Source organism: Hypanus sabinus, chromosome 5, assembly GCF_030144855.1.
Source record: "Hypanus sabinus isolate sHypSab1 chromosome 5, sHypSab1.hap1, whole genome shotgun sequence".
Lineage (NCBI taxonomy): Eukaryota > Metazoa > Chordata > Chondrichthyes > Myliobatiformes > Dasyatidae > Hypanus > Hypanus sabinus.
Genome location: NC_082710.1, coordinates 55,585,970 through 55,602,389, shown reverse-complemented (window position 1 = coordinate 55,602,389; position 16,420 = coordinate 55,585,970). Strand labels below are relative to the sequence as shown.

General features: G+C 40.4%; 1 protein-coding gene across 1 annotated transcript in view; it reads left to right on the top strand.

The window, feature by feature from the left end:
- Positions 1–16,420, top strand: part of glis3 (GLIS family zinc finger 3) — a 485,132-nt gene that overhangs the window by 454,929 nt on the left and 13,783 nt on the right. The window contains exon 10 of the mRNA XM_059969975.1: positions 2,449–2,631. Within this exon, the coding sequence (XP_059825958.1) occupies positions 2,449–2,631 (183 nt within the window). The remainder of the gene's footprint in view (positions 1–2,448; positions 2,632–16,420) is intronic.

Sequence of the window (16,420 nt, the reverse complement as noted above, 5' to 3'; positions counted from 1 at the left end):
CTTAAAAGATTGAGGGGTGACTTGATAAAGGGATACAAAATTATGAAAAAGGTAGATAGGGTAGAATCTTTTCCCCTTGGTGAGGTTATCTAAAACAAGAGGGGTTGAATATTAGGTGATAGGCAAGATGTTTAGATTTGTTGGAATCTGGAACATACTGTCTGAGAAGATGTGAAGGCAAGTACTCTCACAATATCTCAGAGCATCAATTAAGCTCATGAGCTACCAAGCAATAGGAGTCTGTGGATCAAATAGGATTGGTATAGATGTAGTCCAAAGGTCAACATACCGTAGATATGTTTGACCAAATGGCCATTTTCAATGCTGTACAATTTTTAAAGCTAGTAGTTAACATTTTTTGCAGGTTAGAAAACAGGGCTTCCAGTCACTCAGCACTCATTGGATCAACTACGTTCCAGCTTTTGAGAATTTCCCTGTCCTTGCATTAGGTAATGGTGGGCAAACTCTGCAGAGCAATCTATTCCCATTGAATGTTTTTGGAGCTCAAGAGTACAGAGAAAGTTCTGGCTGAGTGAATCACTGACAGGAACAGGACTGTGGTTTAATCTGACACTCATTATGGTGGGGATTCGGGAAAATGTTTTCATATTTTAATAGCACAAAGATTTACTGCCAACTATGTATATTAGAAAATTGCAAGTGCTCTGCGCATGAATTTCCATCTATTAATTTTAATAAACAATGCCAGTGAACAAGGCTTCCTGATGCTGGCACACAGTTGGGAAATATCTTATAATCAGATAAGTAAATCAAATATAAATATCAGAATTTACAGCCGTTTTCAAAAAAATTGGTCCGACATGCAGTCCAAAAGTGGCCAACTCTCTTAGTTGGTCAGACTGCAAGGCTAATGGAGCAAGCTGATACAAGCAATAGGAGATTCTGTACGTTTGTCCATCTGGCATTTTCATTTGCCCAGATGCTGCCTGACCTGTTGAGTTTCCATTTCTGCAATGTGTATTTCATAGCCTAAGCTATCATTGTCATTTGACCTACAGCATGTAAAAATATGAGTGCTGAAACTATAAAGTATCAGAAATAAGAACTAATGCTATCAATGTAATTTTTACCGAAAGAGGAGAGATTAAAATACACTTTTTAAAATTTGTTGATTTGACACTACTGTTTAAATAATGAAAATATTGTACAGTATATAAACAAGAGAAAATCTGCAGATGCTGGAAATCTGAGCAACACACAAAATGTTGGAGGAACTCAGCAGGCCAGGCAGCATCTAGAAAAGAGTACAGTCGTCATTTTGGGCCAAATCCCTTCAACAGAACTGATAATATTGCATATTCTCCTTATCACATTGAACTTAATCTGGAACTAGACAATATTAATCTTGTCTTTAATCTATTACTTCCACATGATGAAGATTTTTGTTATTTGGCTACAATTGGTTGCAACAAATAATACTTCAAGATTCTGTACATTGTGAATAGGAAGTTGTAGAGGGTGCAAAGATGTGGAATGAGAGCAAGGCAATGTGAAAGATGTATTCAATAACCAATCTGATGGGCTGTGCCAGCTGGCTTGGATTTGATAGTTTGCTCTTGTAATAGGACTCAGCTGTAACCTTTTACAAAGCAGTCTGCTTCCAGCAAGTGTAACATTTAATTCATTGTAATTTTGTGCTGAACATTGAGAACAGCTGATTTTAGTCATTTTAAAGATATGTTGTCTCTGAAGTTGATCAGCACTTTTCCGTTCAAATGTTTATACAGAGAATGTACTATTTTCAATAGTCATTGTGAAATTGCCCATGATAAAATAAATTTTGTTTTACTCCAGTGTTAAATGTTGATTCATTTCCTCCTTTATTGGTGCCTAGCACAGTAAAATATGCCAGTTTTATATATTGAAAACTAATTCACAGGTTTCACCATCTTGTCCAACCAACAGGCATTCCAAATAATCATCTTCCCCATATTTACCAAATAATGGCTGAGATGTTCTCAGACTAGAGGTAACGTTCATCTTGGCATGGTGTTTAGAAGCATTTTACAAACTCCCAGAATTTGGTAAATTAATTTTATAAATGTAGCAAAATACAAAATATTATGGTTGTGCAGCAGTTAGAATGCTGTCTCAAAGCTCCAGGGGCCCATGTTTGATCCTGACCTTCAGTATACACATTCTCAATGTGACTGTGTGAGTATCAGTGGAGATGCGCTGGTCAGTTAATTGGTTGTTGGAAATTACCCCTAGCATAAATAAGTGGCAAAATATTCAAAAGGGAGTTGATTAGCAGATGAGAAGCATTAATATGAGGAAATAAGAAGAAGGGAATGGGACTAATGTGCTTGCTCAGCTGGAGCCAGCATGGATTCAGGAGGCCATATAAGCTCCTTCTGTGTGGTATAAGGAAACTAAATTCTCAAAGTGATGCCAGTTTTTATAATTCCTTTCTTCTGTTCTTTATAGGTTATTATGGCCAGTTGCAAACTTTCTACCCACCCCAATACAGTGAGGCTTCTAGAAATATGCGGCAAGCCAGTCCTCACCACATGGCATCACCACTTGAAGATTGTTTGTTTCCCACAACTATGGGACAAGCTGGATTTGATGCCTTCCACAGAGCATTGTCTGCTCACCCCAGCTTTCCAGGTGAGTTTATTTCCATTTAATTCTAGAATACCTCACATACTTGCAACTCTCTAGCATGCTGAAGAGCAACTGCACATAACAGAAATTTACAAGTTATGATAACTATACTTTCTACAATGCCGGGGACATGTTGATCAAATTATTCTACAGGACATGTAGGTGTGTTACGCAGAAGCAGGTTCATGGATTTGGTAAGTAGAGAGAAGACACTGATGCTAGTAAGCACATTAACCATGCAACACATACAAAATGCTGGAGGAACATGGCAGGCCAGTCTGCATCAATGGAAAAGAGTACGGTCGATGTTTCAGCCCAAAACCTTTGGGCAGGACACTTTGGCCTGCTGAGTTTCCTCAGCATTTTTTGTGTTTTGCTCCGATTTCCAGCAACTGCAGATTTTCTCTTGTTAACGTGATTGAAGCATGTTAACTTTTTTTTTTACAAACAAACAGTGAAAGAATCAAGCAAACATCTAAGTCAAACAAACAACCCCTTCCCCAAGTTACAAAACAAAGACACTAAACATTCAGAATCAGAATCAGGTTTAGTATCATCAGCATATATTATGTTAATATAACGGCAGTGCTACAATGCAATACATAATAATATTGAAAGAAAATAAGTAAGTCAATGAAAGTAAGTATATATATGTATATTACATAGTTAAATTTAAAATTGTGCAAAAGTAGACACAATGTTAAAAAAGTGAGGTAGCATTCATGGGTTCATTGTCCATTTAGAAATTGAATGGCAAAAGGGAAGAAGCTGTTCCTGAATTGCTGAGTGTGTCCCTTTGGGCTTCTGTGCCTCTTTCCAGGTGGTAACAAAGAGGAGAACACATGGCCTTGGTGATGGGAGTTCTTAATGAAGGATGCTGCCCTATTTGGGAATCCAAGTGCCCTGGTGGAGCTGGCAGAGTTTACAACTTTCTGCTGATCCTTTACAATGGCCCCAGCATACCAGACAGGGATGCAACCAGTTACAATGCTTTTTGGTAAGGGAGGATGTAATCTCAGTGCTTCAAAATGGCACCCTTGGTAAATCATCCAGTGAGTATATATGGGTAGAACTTGGGAGGGTCACTCCAGTGGGGCTGTATTACAGACACTGCCCCCACCCATAGTCTATAAGAACCTGAGGGTAGATGTGTAGAGAAATTAGTCAAAGCTGTAAGAATAACAATGTTGTATTAGTGGAAGATTTTAATTTCACTGGTATTAAATGGGCCACCCAGAGTGTTAAGGTCTTGGATGGGTGGAATTTATGAAATGTGTCCAGAAATTTTTCTGGAGTCAATATATAGGGGGACTGGGAGGGTGCACTACTGGGGGTCTGGACAAGAAAAAGAAGGAAGCTTACATTGGGTTTAGGAGGTCAGGGACCAGTGAATCCCTTGATGACGATAAAAAGATTAAGATACACTTAAGATGGAAATCAGGAAAGCAAAGAGAAAGTGGGATGAACCTTGCAGGTAAGATTAAGGGACATCCCAAGAGGTTCTAAGTGGATATTAAAAGTAAAAAGGGTGGCTAGGGAGAGAGCAGGTCCTCTTAGAGAACAGTGGGACTTCCTACATCTTGTGTCACAGGACATGAGTGGGATAAATACTTCTCTTTCACGTGTTCAACAAGTATTGCACTGCACAGCATGCTTGCTCAAGAGATAAGGAAACAAGTGGCGATGTTTAGGAGAATATTCGTAAAGCATCCCCTCCTTGTTGACAATCACCACAGGCATACTTCAATGAAGCATGCTTAGCCCTCTGCTCTACTCTCCCTGCACTCATGACCGAGTGACTCAAACACCATCTATAAATTTGCCAATGACACAACTGTTGTTGGCAGAATTTCAGATGGTGGCGAAAAGACGTACAAGAGTGAGATAGGTTGAATGGCGTCACAACAACCTTGCAGTCAACATCAATAAGACCAAGGAATTAATTGTGGACTTCAGGAAGAAGTTGGGAGGACACACACCAGTGTTCATCGAGGGTCAGCAATAGAAAGGATGAGCAGCTTCAAGTTCCTGGGTGCAAACATCTCTGATGATCTATCTTGGGCCTAGTATATTGATGTAATTACAAAGAGGGCATGCCAGTAGCTATAATCTATCAAAAGCTTAAGGAGATTTGGTATGCCACCAAAGACTCCACCATATATCTGTCAGCATTCTACAGATGTATCATGGACAGCATTCTGACTGTTTGCATTGCTGACTGGTATGCAGATGCCAATGCACAAGATCTAAAAAAACAACAGAAGATCAGCCTCTTCATGGGCACTAGCCACACCACCATTGAGGAAAATTTTAAAAGGTAATGCCTCAAAAAGGTACTTTCCATCATTAATAACCGTCACCATCCAGGATATTAAACAGGGGGAAATGTGCAGATGCTGGAAATTCAAACAACACACACAAAATGCTGGTGGAACACGTGCTGCCTGGCCTGCTGTGTTCCACCAGCATTTTGTGTGTGTTGTTTGACCATCCAGGATATGTCTTCTTCTCATCAGGGAGGAGGTACAGAAGCCTAAAGAGACGCACTCAACATTTTAGAAACAGCTTCTTCCCCTCTGCCATCAGATTTTTGAACGGTCCATGAATCCATTAAGGTGACATCATTATTTTGCTCTCTTTATGCACTACTTACTTTTTGTAAGTTCCTTACTTTAACTTAGTGTGATTTCTTTGTATTGCACCGTACTGTTGCCGCAAAACAACTATTTTCACAACATATGTGGCCATCACTGAATCGTTGCTGAAGAATGGTTGTAGTTGGGAGCTGAATGTCCAAGGTTACATGTTGTATCGGAGGGCACGGAAGGTAAGCGGAGGGGGTGGTGTGGCTCTGCTGGTAAAGAATGGCATCAAATCAGTAGAAAGATGTGACATAGGACCGGAAGATGTTGAATCCTTGTGGGCTGAGTTAAGAAACTACAAGGGTAAAAGGACATTGATGGCAGTAATATACAGGCCTCCTAACACCATTTGGGAGGTGGACCACAAATTAAAACAGGAAATAGAAAAGGCAAGTCAAAAGGGCAATGTTATGGTAGTCATGGGAGATTTTAACATGCAGGTCGAATGTGAAAATCAGTCTGGTAATGGATCTCAAGAGAGTGAGCTTGTTGAATGCCTAATAGATGGCTTTTTAGAGCAGTTTGTTGTTGAGCCTACTAGGGGATCAGCTATACGGGATTGGGTGTTATGTAATGAACCAGAGGTAATTAGAGAGCTTAAGGTAAAAGAACCCGTATGAACCAGTGATCATAATATGATTGAGTTCAACTTGAAATTTGATGGAGAGAAAGCAAAGTCTAATGTAGCAGTGTTTCAGTGGAGAAAGGGAAATTACAGTGGTATAAGAGAGGAGTTGGATAACGAAGTGGAGGGATGGGTTAGTAAGTTTGCTGATGACACAAAGGTTGGAAGTGTTGTGGATAGTGTAGAGGGCTGTCAGAGGTTACAGCGGGACATTGATAGGTTGCGAAACTGAGCTGAGAAGTGGCAGATGAAGTTTAACCCAGATAAGTGTGAGATGGTTCATTATGGTAGGTCAAATATGATGACAGAATATAGTATTAATGGTAAGGCTCTTGGCAGTGTGGAGGATCAGAGGGACCCTGGGGTCCGAGTCCATAGGACACTCAAAGCTGCTGCACAGGTTGACTCTGTGGTTAAGAAGGCATACAGTGCACTGGCCTTCATCAATCGTGGGATTGAGATTAGGAGCCGAGAGGTAATGTTGCAGCTATAAAGGACCCTGGTCAGACCCTTTTTGGAGTGCTGTGCTCAGTTCTGGTCACCTCACTATAAGAAGGATGTAGAAACCATAGAAAGGGTGCAGAGAAGATTTACAAGGATGTTGCCTGGATTGAGGAGCATGCCTTATGAGAATAGGTTGAGCGAACTCGGCCTTTCTTCCTTGGAGTGATGGAGGATGAGAGGTGACTTTGTTAGAGGTGTATAAGATGATGAGAGGCATTGATCATGTGAATAGTCAGAGGATTTTTCCCAGGGCTGAAATAGCTAGCACGAGAGGACACAGTTTTAGGTGGAAGCAGGTACAGAAATATCAGGGATAAGTTTTTTATGCAGAGAGTGGTGAGTGCATGGAATGGGCTGCCAGCAATGGTGGTGGAGGCAAATACAATAGGGTCTTTTAAGAGACTCCTGGACAGGTATATGGAGCTCAGAAAAATAGGGGGCTGTGGGTAACCCCTGGTAATTTCTCAGGTAAGGACATGCTTGGCATAGCTTTGTGGGCCAAAGGGCCTGTATTGTGCTGTAGGTTTTTCTAGGTCTAAAGTAAATTGGAAAAAGCTGCTGGCAGGGATGTCAGCAGAGCAGCAATGACATTGGTTTCTTGGAAAAAATAGGAAGGTGCAGGTCATGTGTATTCCAAACAGGAGGAAATACTCAAATGGTAAAATTCTACAACCATGGCTGACAAGGATGTCAAAGCTATTGTAAAAGCAAAAGCAAGGCTGTACAACAAAGCATAAAGTAGTGGGAAGATAGAGGATTGGGAAGCTTTTAGAGCAACTGAATAAATCATTGGCAGGATAAAGGTGAAATATGAAAGCAAGCTAGCAAATAATATCAAAGTAGATAGTAAAAGTTTTTTCAAGTATGTTAAAAATAAAGGAGAAATGAGAGGGGACATAGGACCATTAGAAAATGAGGCAGGAGAAATAATAACAGGGGACAAGGAGATGTCTGATGAACTAAATGAGTATCTTGCATCAGTTTTCACTGTGGAAGACACTAGCAGTATGCCTAATATTGTAGTGTGTGAAGGATGTGAAATGGGTGCAGTTACTAATACAAGGGAGAAGGTGCTCATGAAGCTAAAAGACCTAAAGACACACAAGTCACCCAAACCAGATGAACTGCACCCTAGGATTCTGAAAGAGGTAGCATTAGAGATTGTGGTGGCGTTAGAAATGATCTTTCAAAAAAATCACTGTACTGTGGCACGGTGCCAGAGGATTGGAAAATTGCAAATGTCACTCTTCAAGAAATGAGGAAGGCAGCAGAAAGGAAATTATGGACCAATTAGCCTGACCTCAGTGGTTGGGAAGATGTTGGAGTCAATTGTAAAGGATGAGGTGATGGAGTACTTGGTGACACAGGACAAGATAGTACAAAGTCAGCATGGTTTCTTTCAGGGAAAATCTTACCTGACAAACCTGTTGGAATTCTTTGAGGAGATTACAAGTAGGATAGGTAAAGGGGATGCAGTGGATGTTGTATATTTGAACTTTCAGAAGATCCAAAAATCTGAGATGCAAAGGGACTTGGGAGTCCTTGTGCAGAACACCCCGAAGGTTAACTTGCAGGTTGAGTCGGTGGTGAGGAAGCCAAATGCCATGTTAACATTCATCTCAAGAGGTCTAAAATACAAGAGCAAAGATGTGATGCTGACGCTTTAGAAGGCACTGGTAAGGTCTCATGTTGAGTATTGTGAACAGTTTTGAGCCCCTCATTTTAGAAAAGATATGCTGGTATTGGAGAGGGTCCAGAGGAGGTTCGCAAAGATAATTCCAGGAATGAAAGAATTATCATACAATGAACGTTTGATTGCTCTGGGTCTGTACTCACTAGAATACAGAAGGATGAGGAGGGATCTCATTGGAACCTTTTGAATGTTGAAAGGTTTAGACAGAATAGATGTGGAAAGGATGTTTCCCATGGTGGGAGAGTCTAGGACAAGAGGGAACAGCCTCAGGATAGAGGGGTGCCCTTTCTAAACAGATGGGGAGAAATTTCTTTAGCCAAAGGGTGGTGAACTTGTGGAATTTGTTGCAACATGCCACTATGGAGGCCAGGTCATTGGGTGTATTTAAGGTTAGGCCATCCTATTGTTTAAAAAGGGTAGCAAGTAAAAGCCAGTGAACTACAGGACAGTTAGCCTGACATCAATGGTGAGGAAATTACTAGAGGGAATTCTGAGGGACAAGATCAACCAGAATTTGAATGGACATGGTCTGATCAGGAGGATTCAGCATTGCATTGTGCATGGGAAGTCATGTCTGACAAATCTTTTAGAGTTGTTTGAAGAGATAACAAAAATAGTAAGGGAGTGTATGACAGAGGATTTTGTCTATTTGGACTTCAGCAAGGCCAAATAGCAGTTTAGTCTGGAAAGTTAAGTCCCATGGAGTACAAGGAGAGCTTGTTAGGTGGATTCCAAATTGGCTCAAGAAAGAGGAGGAAACAGAGGGTGGTGGTTAAAGGCTGTTTCTCAAAATGGAGACCAGTGACTACTGGTAATGCTGCAGGGATTGGTATGGGAACACTTGTTACTTATATAAATGACTTGGATGTGAATGCACCAGGCTTGATCAGCAAGCATGCAAATAACATGAAATTGGGAGGTGTTGCTGATACTGAAGAAGTTTGGAGTTCAATTCCAATGTCATCTCTAAGGTGTTTGTACGTCCTCCCTGTGAACATGTAGGTTTCCTCCGGGTGCTCCAGTTTCTTTCCATATTCCGAAGATGTACTTGTTAGAAGGTTAATTGTTTATTGTAAATCATCCTGTGGTTTGGGTCAAGGTTAAAAAGGTGGGTTTCTGGACAACATTGCTCGTTGGACCAGAAGGGCCTGTTCTGTCCCGTATCTCTAAATAAATAGATATAAGAAGTTTATTGTAGACTACAAGGAGATCTTGATCAGCTATGGAATTGAGCTGTGGAATAGCGAATGTATTTCAATATAGTTAAGTGTGAGTTGATGCATTTTGGAAAGCCAAACCAGAGTAGGATTTATACTATGAATGGCATTAAGCACTAAGGTGTATATTGTAACAGAGGAAAGTACAGGTGCATAGTTCATTGAAAGCAGCATCATATGTAGACAGGGTGGTGGAAAAGGAGCATAGCACACTGGCTGCCATCAGCATTGGAGTTGGCACATTAAGACGGGTGTGGCGCGTGGCCAAGTGGTTAAGGCGTTGGACTAGCAATCTGAAGGTCGTGAGTTTGAGCCCCAGCTGAGACAGCGTGTTGTGTCGTTGAGCAAGGCACTTAACCACATGTTGCTCCAGTCCACCCAGCTGAAAATGGGTACCGGTATATTGCTGTTAACCTCGCGATAAACTGGCATCCTATCTGAGGGGGTGGGGGGGGGGAAGGAAGTCTTGTACTCTCAGTCGCTTCGTGCCACGAAAACTGGCATAAGCACTGGCCTGATGAGCCTATAAGGCTCGGGACAGAACTTAACCTTAACATTAAGATGCTGTTCATTTGGAGTACTGTGTACAGTTCTGGTACACAGACATAGTTAAGCTGGAAAGAGTGCAGAAAAAAAATAAGGATTTTGGTAAGGTTAGAGGCCCTGATTTATAGAGAAAAGTTGGCCAGGCTAAGACCTTAATCCTTGAAATGTAGAAGAATGAGGGATGATCTTACAGAAGTGTTTAAAGTTATGAGAGGTATAGATAGTGTAACAGTATTTTCCTAGAATAGGGGAGTCCAACACAAGGGTGCAGAGATTTATGGTGAGAGGGGAAAGATTTAAAAGGGACCCAAAGGCAACTTTTTCATTGAGGGGGTACTAAGTAGATGGAATGAGCTGCCAGAGGAATTGGGCGAGCTAGGTTCAATAGCATCATTTAAGCAGCACTTGGATAGGTACATGGGGGGGGGGGGGGATGGATTTAGGCAAACCACAGGAAATTCGGTCTATCTAAGTGGACAGCCTGGTCAACGTTAGCCAAAGAGGCAGCATCTGTACAGTATTGCTGTATAATTCTCTAACAGCAAGAAAAAGTCCTGCACCTAAAGATATTTTCAATTACTTGTAAAACTCAGTTGGAAGAGAGTAGTTTGGGGCAGCTGGGCTACACTGCAATACTTGAGGTTTTTTTTTGTGCTGTATTGAAGATAGGACTTTTTTCATTAACTGAAACAGTTCATGCAGAAGGACAACGGCCAAAAGGATTTTGCTTGGAGGCTTCTAGAAACAATGTTACTAACTCCTTCTGCCCAAGGAACAATGTATCCAGAGGTTGGTATTCAAAGACAGCGATAACAGGGTTCTGCCAACTTCTACAGGAAGAGCTCCAGTTACACAGCTGTGTCTGTTTTTCCCTCCCTGCAGAAATGAAGGCCACTATCACCCTGAACTTGTTTATCTCTAGGTCATTTGAAGAGACAGCTGATACATATCACACCTCACAGTTTGGAGACTGCCACTGCATGAGAGTTCCTCTGCTCAAGGACTGAAGAATTTATTTCCTCTTCCTTGAACAGAGCACATTGGGAAACACTGGTATTTGAATTTGCCCAGACTGTGGACTTCCCAAATGCTGTGGAAGTGATAGAACATAGGCTTGTGATGCTATTGACTATCAAAAAGGCAGTCATTCCCTCAATATACAAATGAAACAGTAACACTAGCAAATTGGTATAATGGTCAACTCCATACATCCAGGAAGCTCACATACTCAGTCATCTGGAAGCAATCACTTGCTCAACACATTCCAACTCTAGTGTCAGACAAATGGCTCGCTTAACTCTGCAGGTACTGGAGAATCAAACTACACTCACAAAGACAACCATGTGGAGAGTGCATCAGGATCCTTAAGATGAGATTCCTCTGGCTGAACCTGTTAGCAGGCATTCTGCATGAAACTCCAGAGACCGTCTTGGTCCACTTGTCTGTCACAGTCTTGCTGCTGGGGAACTACACACAGCCTCTGCCTGTGACGCAGTGGCAGCAGCAAGAGGAGGAAGAAGTGGAAGAAGAGACAGTAAAGTGGAAGGAACTTCACTTCATGTAGCATCAGGTTGCACCCTATGAGGTGCAGGTAGGAATTCTACTCCACTTGATGAAGGCTCAATAAGAATACAAAAAGCCCTCCTACCATTGGACATAGTATGATAAGTGGCAAGCTATTAGCACATTACTGCTTAGAGAGTCTCTCAATCTAGCACAATTTTGTATTGAAATGGAACTCCATATCAGCAATATCCTGGAGTCACTATTGCCCGGAAACTAACCAGGACTAGCCATTTAGGTTCAATAACTGCATGAACAGATCAGTCATCACATAAGTGCTGCAACAGAGTTTCTATTATCCACAAAGTTCAAGTCAAGCTTGTGAAAGAAAATTCTATCCAACTCCAAACTTATTCCAGACAAATCAACCAATTACTTGCCCCTCCTGCGAAGCACCCTAAGCTTTTTCTGAAGTCCAAGAATCAGACAACCCCTGCACAGTGTAACCATGTGCCAGTGTAAAAGCAATTAGTTCAAACTTCCTGCCAATCACAAGAAGATGTCTTGGACTGTACCTCTATTAAAGGTGAGGTAGCTATTGTTGGTTATTATAACAGGCAAGGCGCCCTCCAAGTCACATGGAATCTTCACACGAAAATATATTTTCCCTTTCATACATGCTTGCTCATTGACAACATTAGCGTTCTTGGAGTTCATGAGTACTGGGGTGTATCAAGCTGCAGAGGCCAAGCTATTGACTATATTTAAAACAGAGATTGATCGGTTCTCAGTTAATAATGATGTCAAAGGTTACAGGAAGAAGGCAGGAGGATGGGGTTGAGAGAGAATAATAAATCAGCCATAATCAAATGGCTTAATTTTGCTCATATGTCTCATGGTCTAGAAAAGCAGCTCTTTACACTTCCCAGCTTACCACTTTACAGTTCAACACTTTACAGTTTACAGTGGTGATAATAATAAACAAAGATTAATAAAAGCCTATCAGCTGTAAGTGAGAATGAATAAAGAACTTTGATCATCATGTTAGCACTCTTTCCTTCTCTCTGATATTTACCACCTCAATGACACCCTTCACTACAAATCATTAAAATCATAACACAACAATCAACATGCCAAACATATATACATAGCCAATCAAGACCTAAACCATATAAATATTGGCTAATCCCACATCTCCTTATTTTCTACCCTACCAATTTAACACCATCTCAGAAGCTGTAACTGACAATGTAAATGGGCAGTTACTTGCACTCAAGGAAGTCACAGATGAAATATACACACGTATTTGTATTCTTGTATTGCATTTATTTTAGTTATCTCATGCTGCGTCTGAAGCCCTTTAAAACATAGAAAATCATGACAAAATAAATTATCTGGGACAGATTATTAAATTAATTAAATCACATTTGTTTGTATGGAAAAGTAGTGACTTCACAGATATGTAAAATGATAGAATATTGGAAAAAGTTAATAAATAAATTTCCTCTTCACTACTATTGAAAGATATTACTAATGATCAATACTTTGAAGAATATAGATGCATGCCTGATGGAATGTTCCTGCCAGGAATTTCTCATCTGGTGAATTTTTGATGACTGCAGTGGTGGAAGCGGTTACAATATGGCCTTTTAAGAGCCTCTTAGGTAGGTAAATGGAGCTTAGAAAAATAGAGGGTTATACACTAGGGAAATCCTAGGCAGTTTCTAGAGTAGGTTACATTGGGGGCCAAAGGGCCTGTAATGTGCTGCATAATTTCTATGTTCTATATTCTATGTTTGACGAAGATTACAGGTATTTTAAAAAAATATTTAGAGATTGAGCACAATAGTGGGCTCTTCCAGCCCAAAGAGCCTACACTGCCCCCATTACACCCATGTGACCATCTTTAGAATGTGAGAGGAGACCTGTGCTCCTGTATCAGAGAGAACATACAAACCTCTTGCAAACAATGGTGGGATTGAACCCGGGTTGCTGTCACTGTAATAGTGTTAAGCTGACTGCTATGACAACTGTGCAGCCCCATGTAGAAGTAACCATATTGTTTCTAGAACATCCTCTATGCCATTCTCTATTAATGAAACTGCTAGCAACTAGTTACTGTGTAACATGACAGAGATACCAGAACATGTTCTCCATTTTTGAAAGGTAAATGGATTTCAATCCCTCTGCCAATGAAGTCCAACATTTGATATGCTTTCATGATAAACTGTTGCACCTGCAAACCAACCATTCACACTCCCAAACCCCTCTGCACATCAGCAAGCAGCAATTTGTTCCTATTTAAATAATAATCTGATCTTCTATTTGTCCATCCAGAGTGCATAATCTCACATACACCAGTGTTGTACTCCATCTGCCAGACCTTTGCCCATCTATATCTCTCTATCTCAGCACTCTCAGAATAATAGCAGATGTACAGATAGTTTTCAAGCTGTAACAAAATTTCTAACAACCATACACATTAAAATAGCTTAACATCAATTGCCTTTGCATTACTTGACACATCTGCCAAATTCATTCACTCTCTTACACTCCTTCAGCCATATTCTATAAACTTTCTTGGATCTTTCCCTGTTCTTCACTTTGGAATTATTTCTGGAAGTACACCATGGATTCTGTAATGCTACTTTGTGGAAAGATAGTAAGTGCCTTCTAACGAGCTGCTGTCTAGCATTATTTCAGAATGTCTCAAAGGATCACTAAAGTCCCTTTGACATATATTCAGTGCTGAAAAAGTAAGTGTATGTGCCAATGCCACACAGGTAACAATGAAATAAATGGCCCAGTAATTTATTTTTGTAAATTAATTCGAGGATTTCCTCTGCACCTCTATTGTCCAAGAAATAAATGTCCACTTTGCCAGTGATGCCAAAATTCTTTTAAATGAATTAAAATATAAGAATATATGAACTTTTATATTAAGCGGAGAGGGTAATTGAGATCTTAGACTTGGTGCATGGATCATACTTCCAATATTGCAGAAATTCCCCTTCCTCAGGACTATACTGGAGAGTCAGCCTCAATTTGCTTCTGAGGCAGGATTTACTGTAAATCTAAAACCTTCTGATTCTAGGACTCTATTACTGAGTTTCTAGCAAGGCTATAGACAAGTGTCTGGCATAGGTACAATGTGTTTCAGTTGTCATGTTTATGATTCATGTCTGGAATTTAAATGCAACCTTCCTGACATTTAATAATCCACATATTCCTGGGTGAATCATGGACATTGGCACTGTGTGATTCAATATGTTGTAGCTCCACAAATTAATCTCTTAAGAAGAATTATGTTCCTTACATAGTATCTTCATACTTTTTGAGGGGCAAAGATAGCCATTGAGTTCCTTTACCCATTGCAATCATTCTCTATAAATTATTCTTCTCATTTAACATTGGCCCTTATAAATATAATTGAGAGTGTAATGAAACAAGTAATTGACTCTATGCCAAAGGATACATTAGAGCAAATTACAGGGAGGCTAATCATACTGGAGCGTTTGAAGAGGCTGTTTAGGGAAGAGAGATATGGAGAGACAGAAGCAACAATGAAATAGATGATTAGGTAATTTCTTTTTGTAGGTTAATTTGGGCAATAAATTTTGGCAAGTGAATTGGCTCTGCTCTTCTTGAAGAAGCTCCTTAGGGAAAAGGATTATGAAGTCACAGAAGTAACAATGAAATAAATTCATGCTGAAAACAATGTGCAGAAGTTTGTTTAGTGTCATTCCCATAAGCATTGATTGTTGCCTTTATGGCTTTGAGTTACACTGTTGCACTGGGCCACAGAAATCAAACAAGCCACTAAGGTTGCTGGTGCCCTACCCTCTGGAGAATGAATCAGCTGCTTTCTCTCACCACATCAACAATACAACACTACAACACACAGCACTTTGACAATGTCCTCACTGGTGCTCTTCAGCCCAGACTGCCACCACTCACGATGAGATAGTGTAATAACCTGAAGTCAGGCCATCGAAGCCCAAAACTACTCATGACTTTCCTTAACCGCCCAATGTAACTTCCTTTCAAGCTCTGTATATCTAAAATATGGATTAACACCAATAATACACCTGAAACAGCAAAACATTCTAGCTTAACACCTATATTTAGGATTATTGAATATCACAAGATCCAACTCCATGCTTTTCTGAATGATAGGACAACATGTCAGATATCTGATTTTAATAACAATAGAAATGTTATCGTCCACATTCAAAAAGGTGAAAGTAACAAAAGTAGTTGAAACCAATAATAAATGAAATCACTAGAAGCCCCTACTACGTACACAACTCCTCTCTTTCTATGTATTTCTGTGGTGCTAAATGTCATCTACCTGCCTGTCTATGAACCTTCAGTTTGTTTTATTCTTGAAGAACTTTACTTTTCTAAATCTCAGCTAATTGCCAAAAAGTATTGTTAATTCATAAAGCCCACTTATATTTAGAAAACGGACTCCTATGTGAATCAATTGCAAGGTCTGCGTGTATATGATGGGCACCTCTGAAGTTTGCTGCCAAAAGACCTTAGCAACTTTTGCAGTGTGGGCAGCAAAGTAGCTCGAGGGCGTGCAGGTGGCTTTTTAAAGTTGTTATTTTTTTCTCTGTGCCAAATCGCAGATGGAAAATAATCAGGCCAAAACAAAAGAGAACTTTTGTTCTATGCTTGTCACAGATGCCATAATCCCTTCTATTTACTCAGCAAAGCAGTGGAAAACCTGAGTTGTTCTGATCGACCCCAAGCATGTAACATCTGGATCTGGGGATCACACAATTCTAAAAACAGATTTTTGATTTCGCTATCAGCTGGGAAGAAATCTAACTTAAATGGACTCAGACAGAGAGGAAAAAGTGAGAGAAAGGGTGAGGAAGAGGAAGATGGGGGGAGAGAGATAGAGTGAGAGAGAGAGGAGAGAGATGGAGGAGGGGAGAGAGAAAAAAGGAGAGAGCAAGGAAGAGGGAGAATGGGAGAGAATGAGAGGGGAGAAAGGAAAAAGAGGGAGAAGGGAGGGGGAGAGAGAAATAGAGAGGAGAAAAGGGAGGAGAAA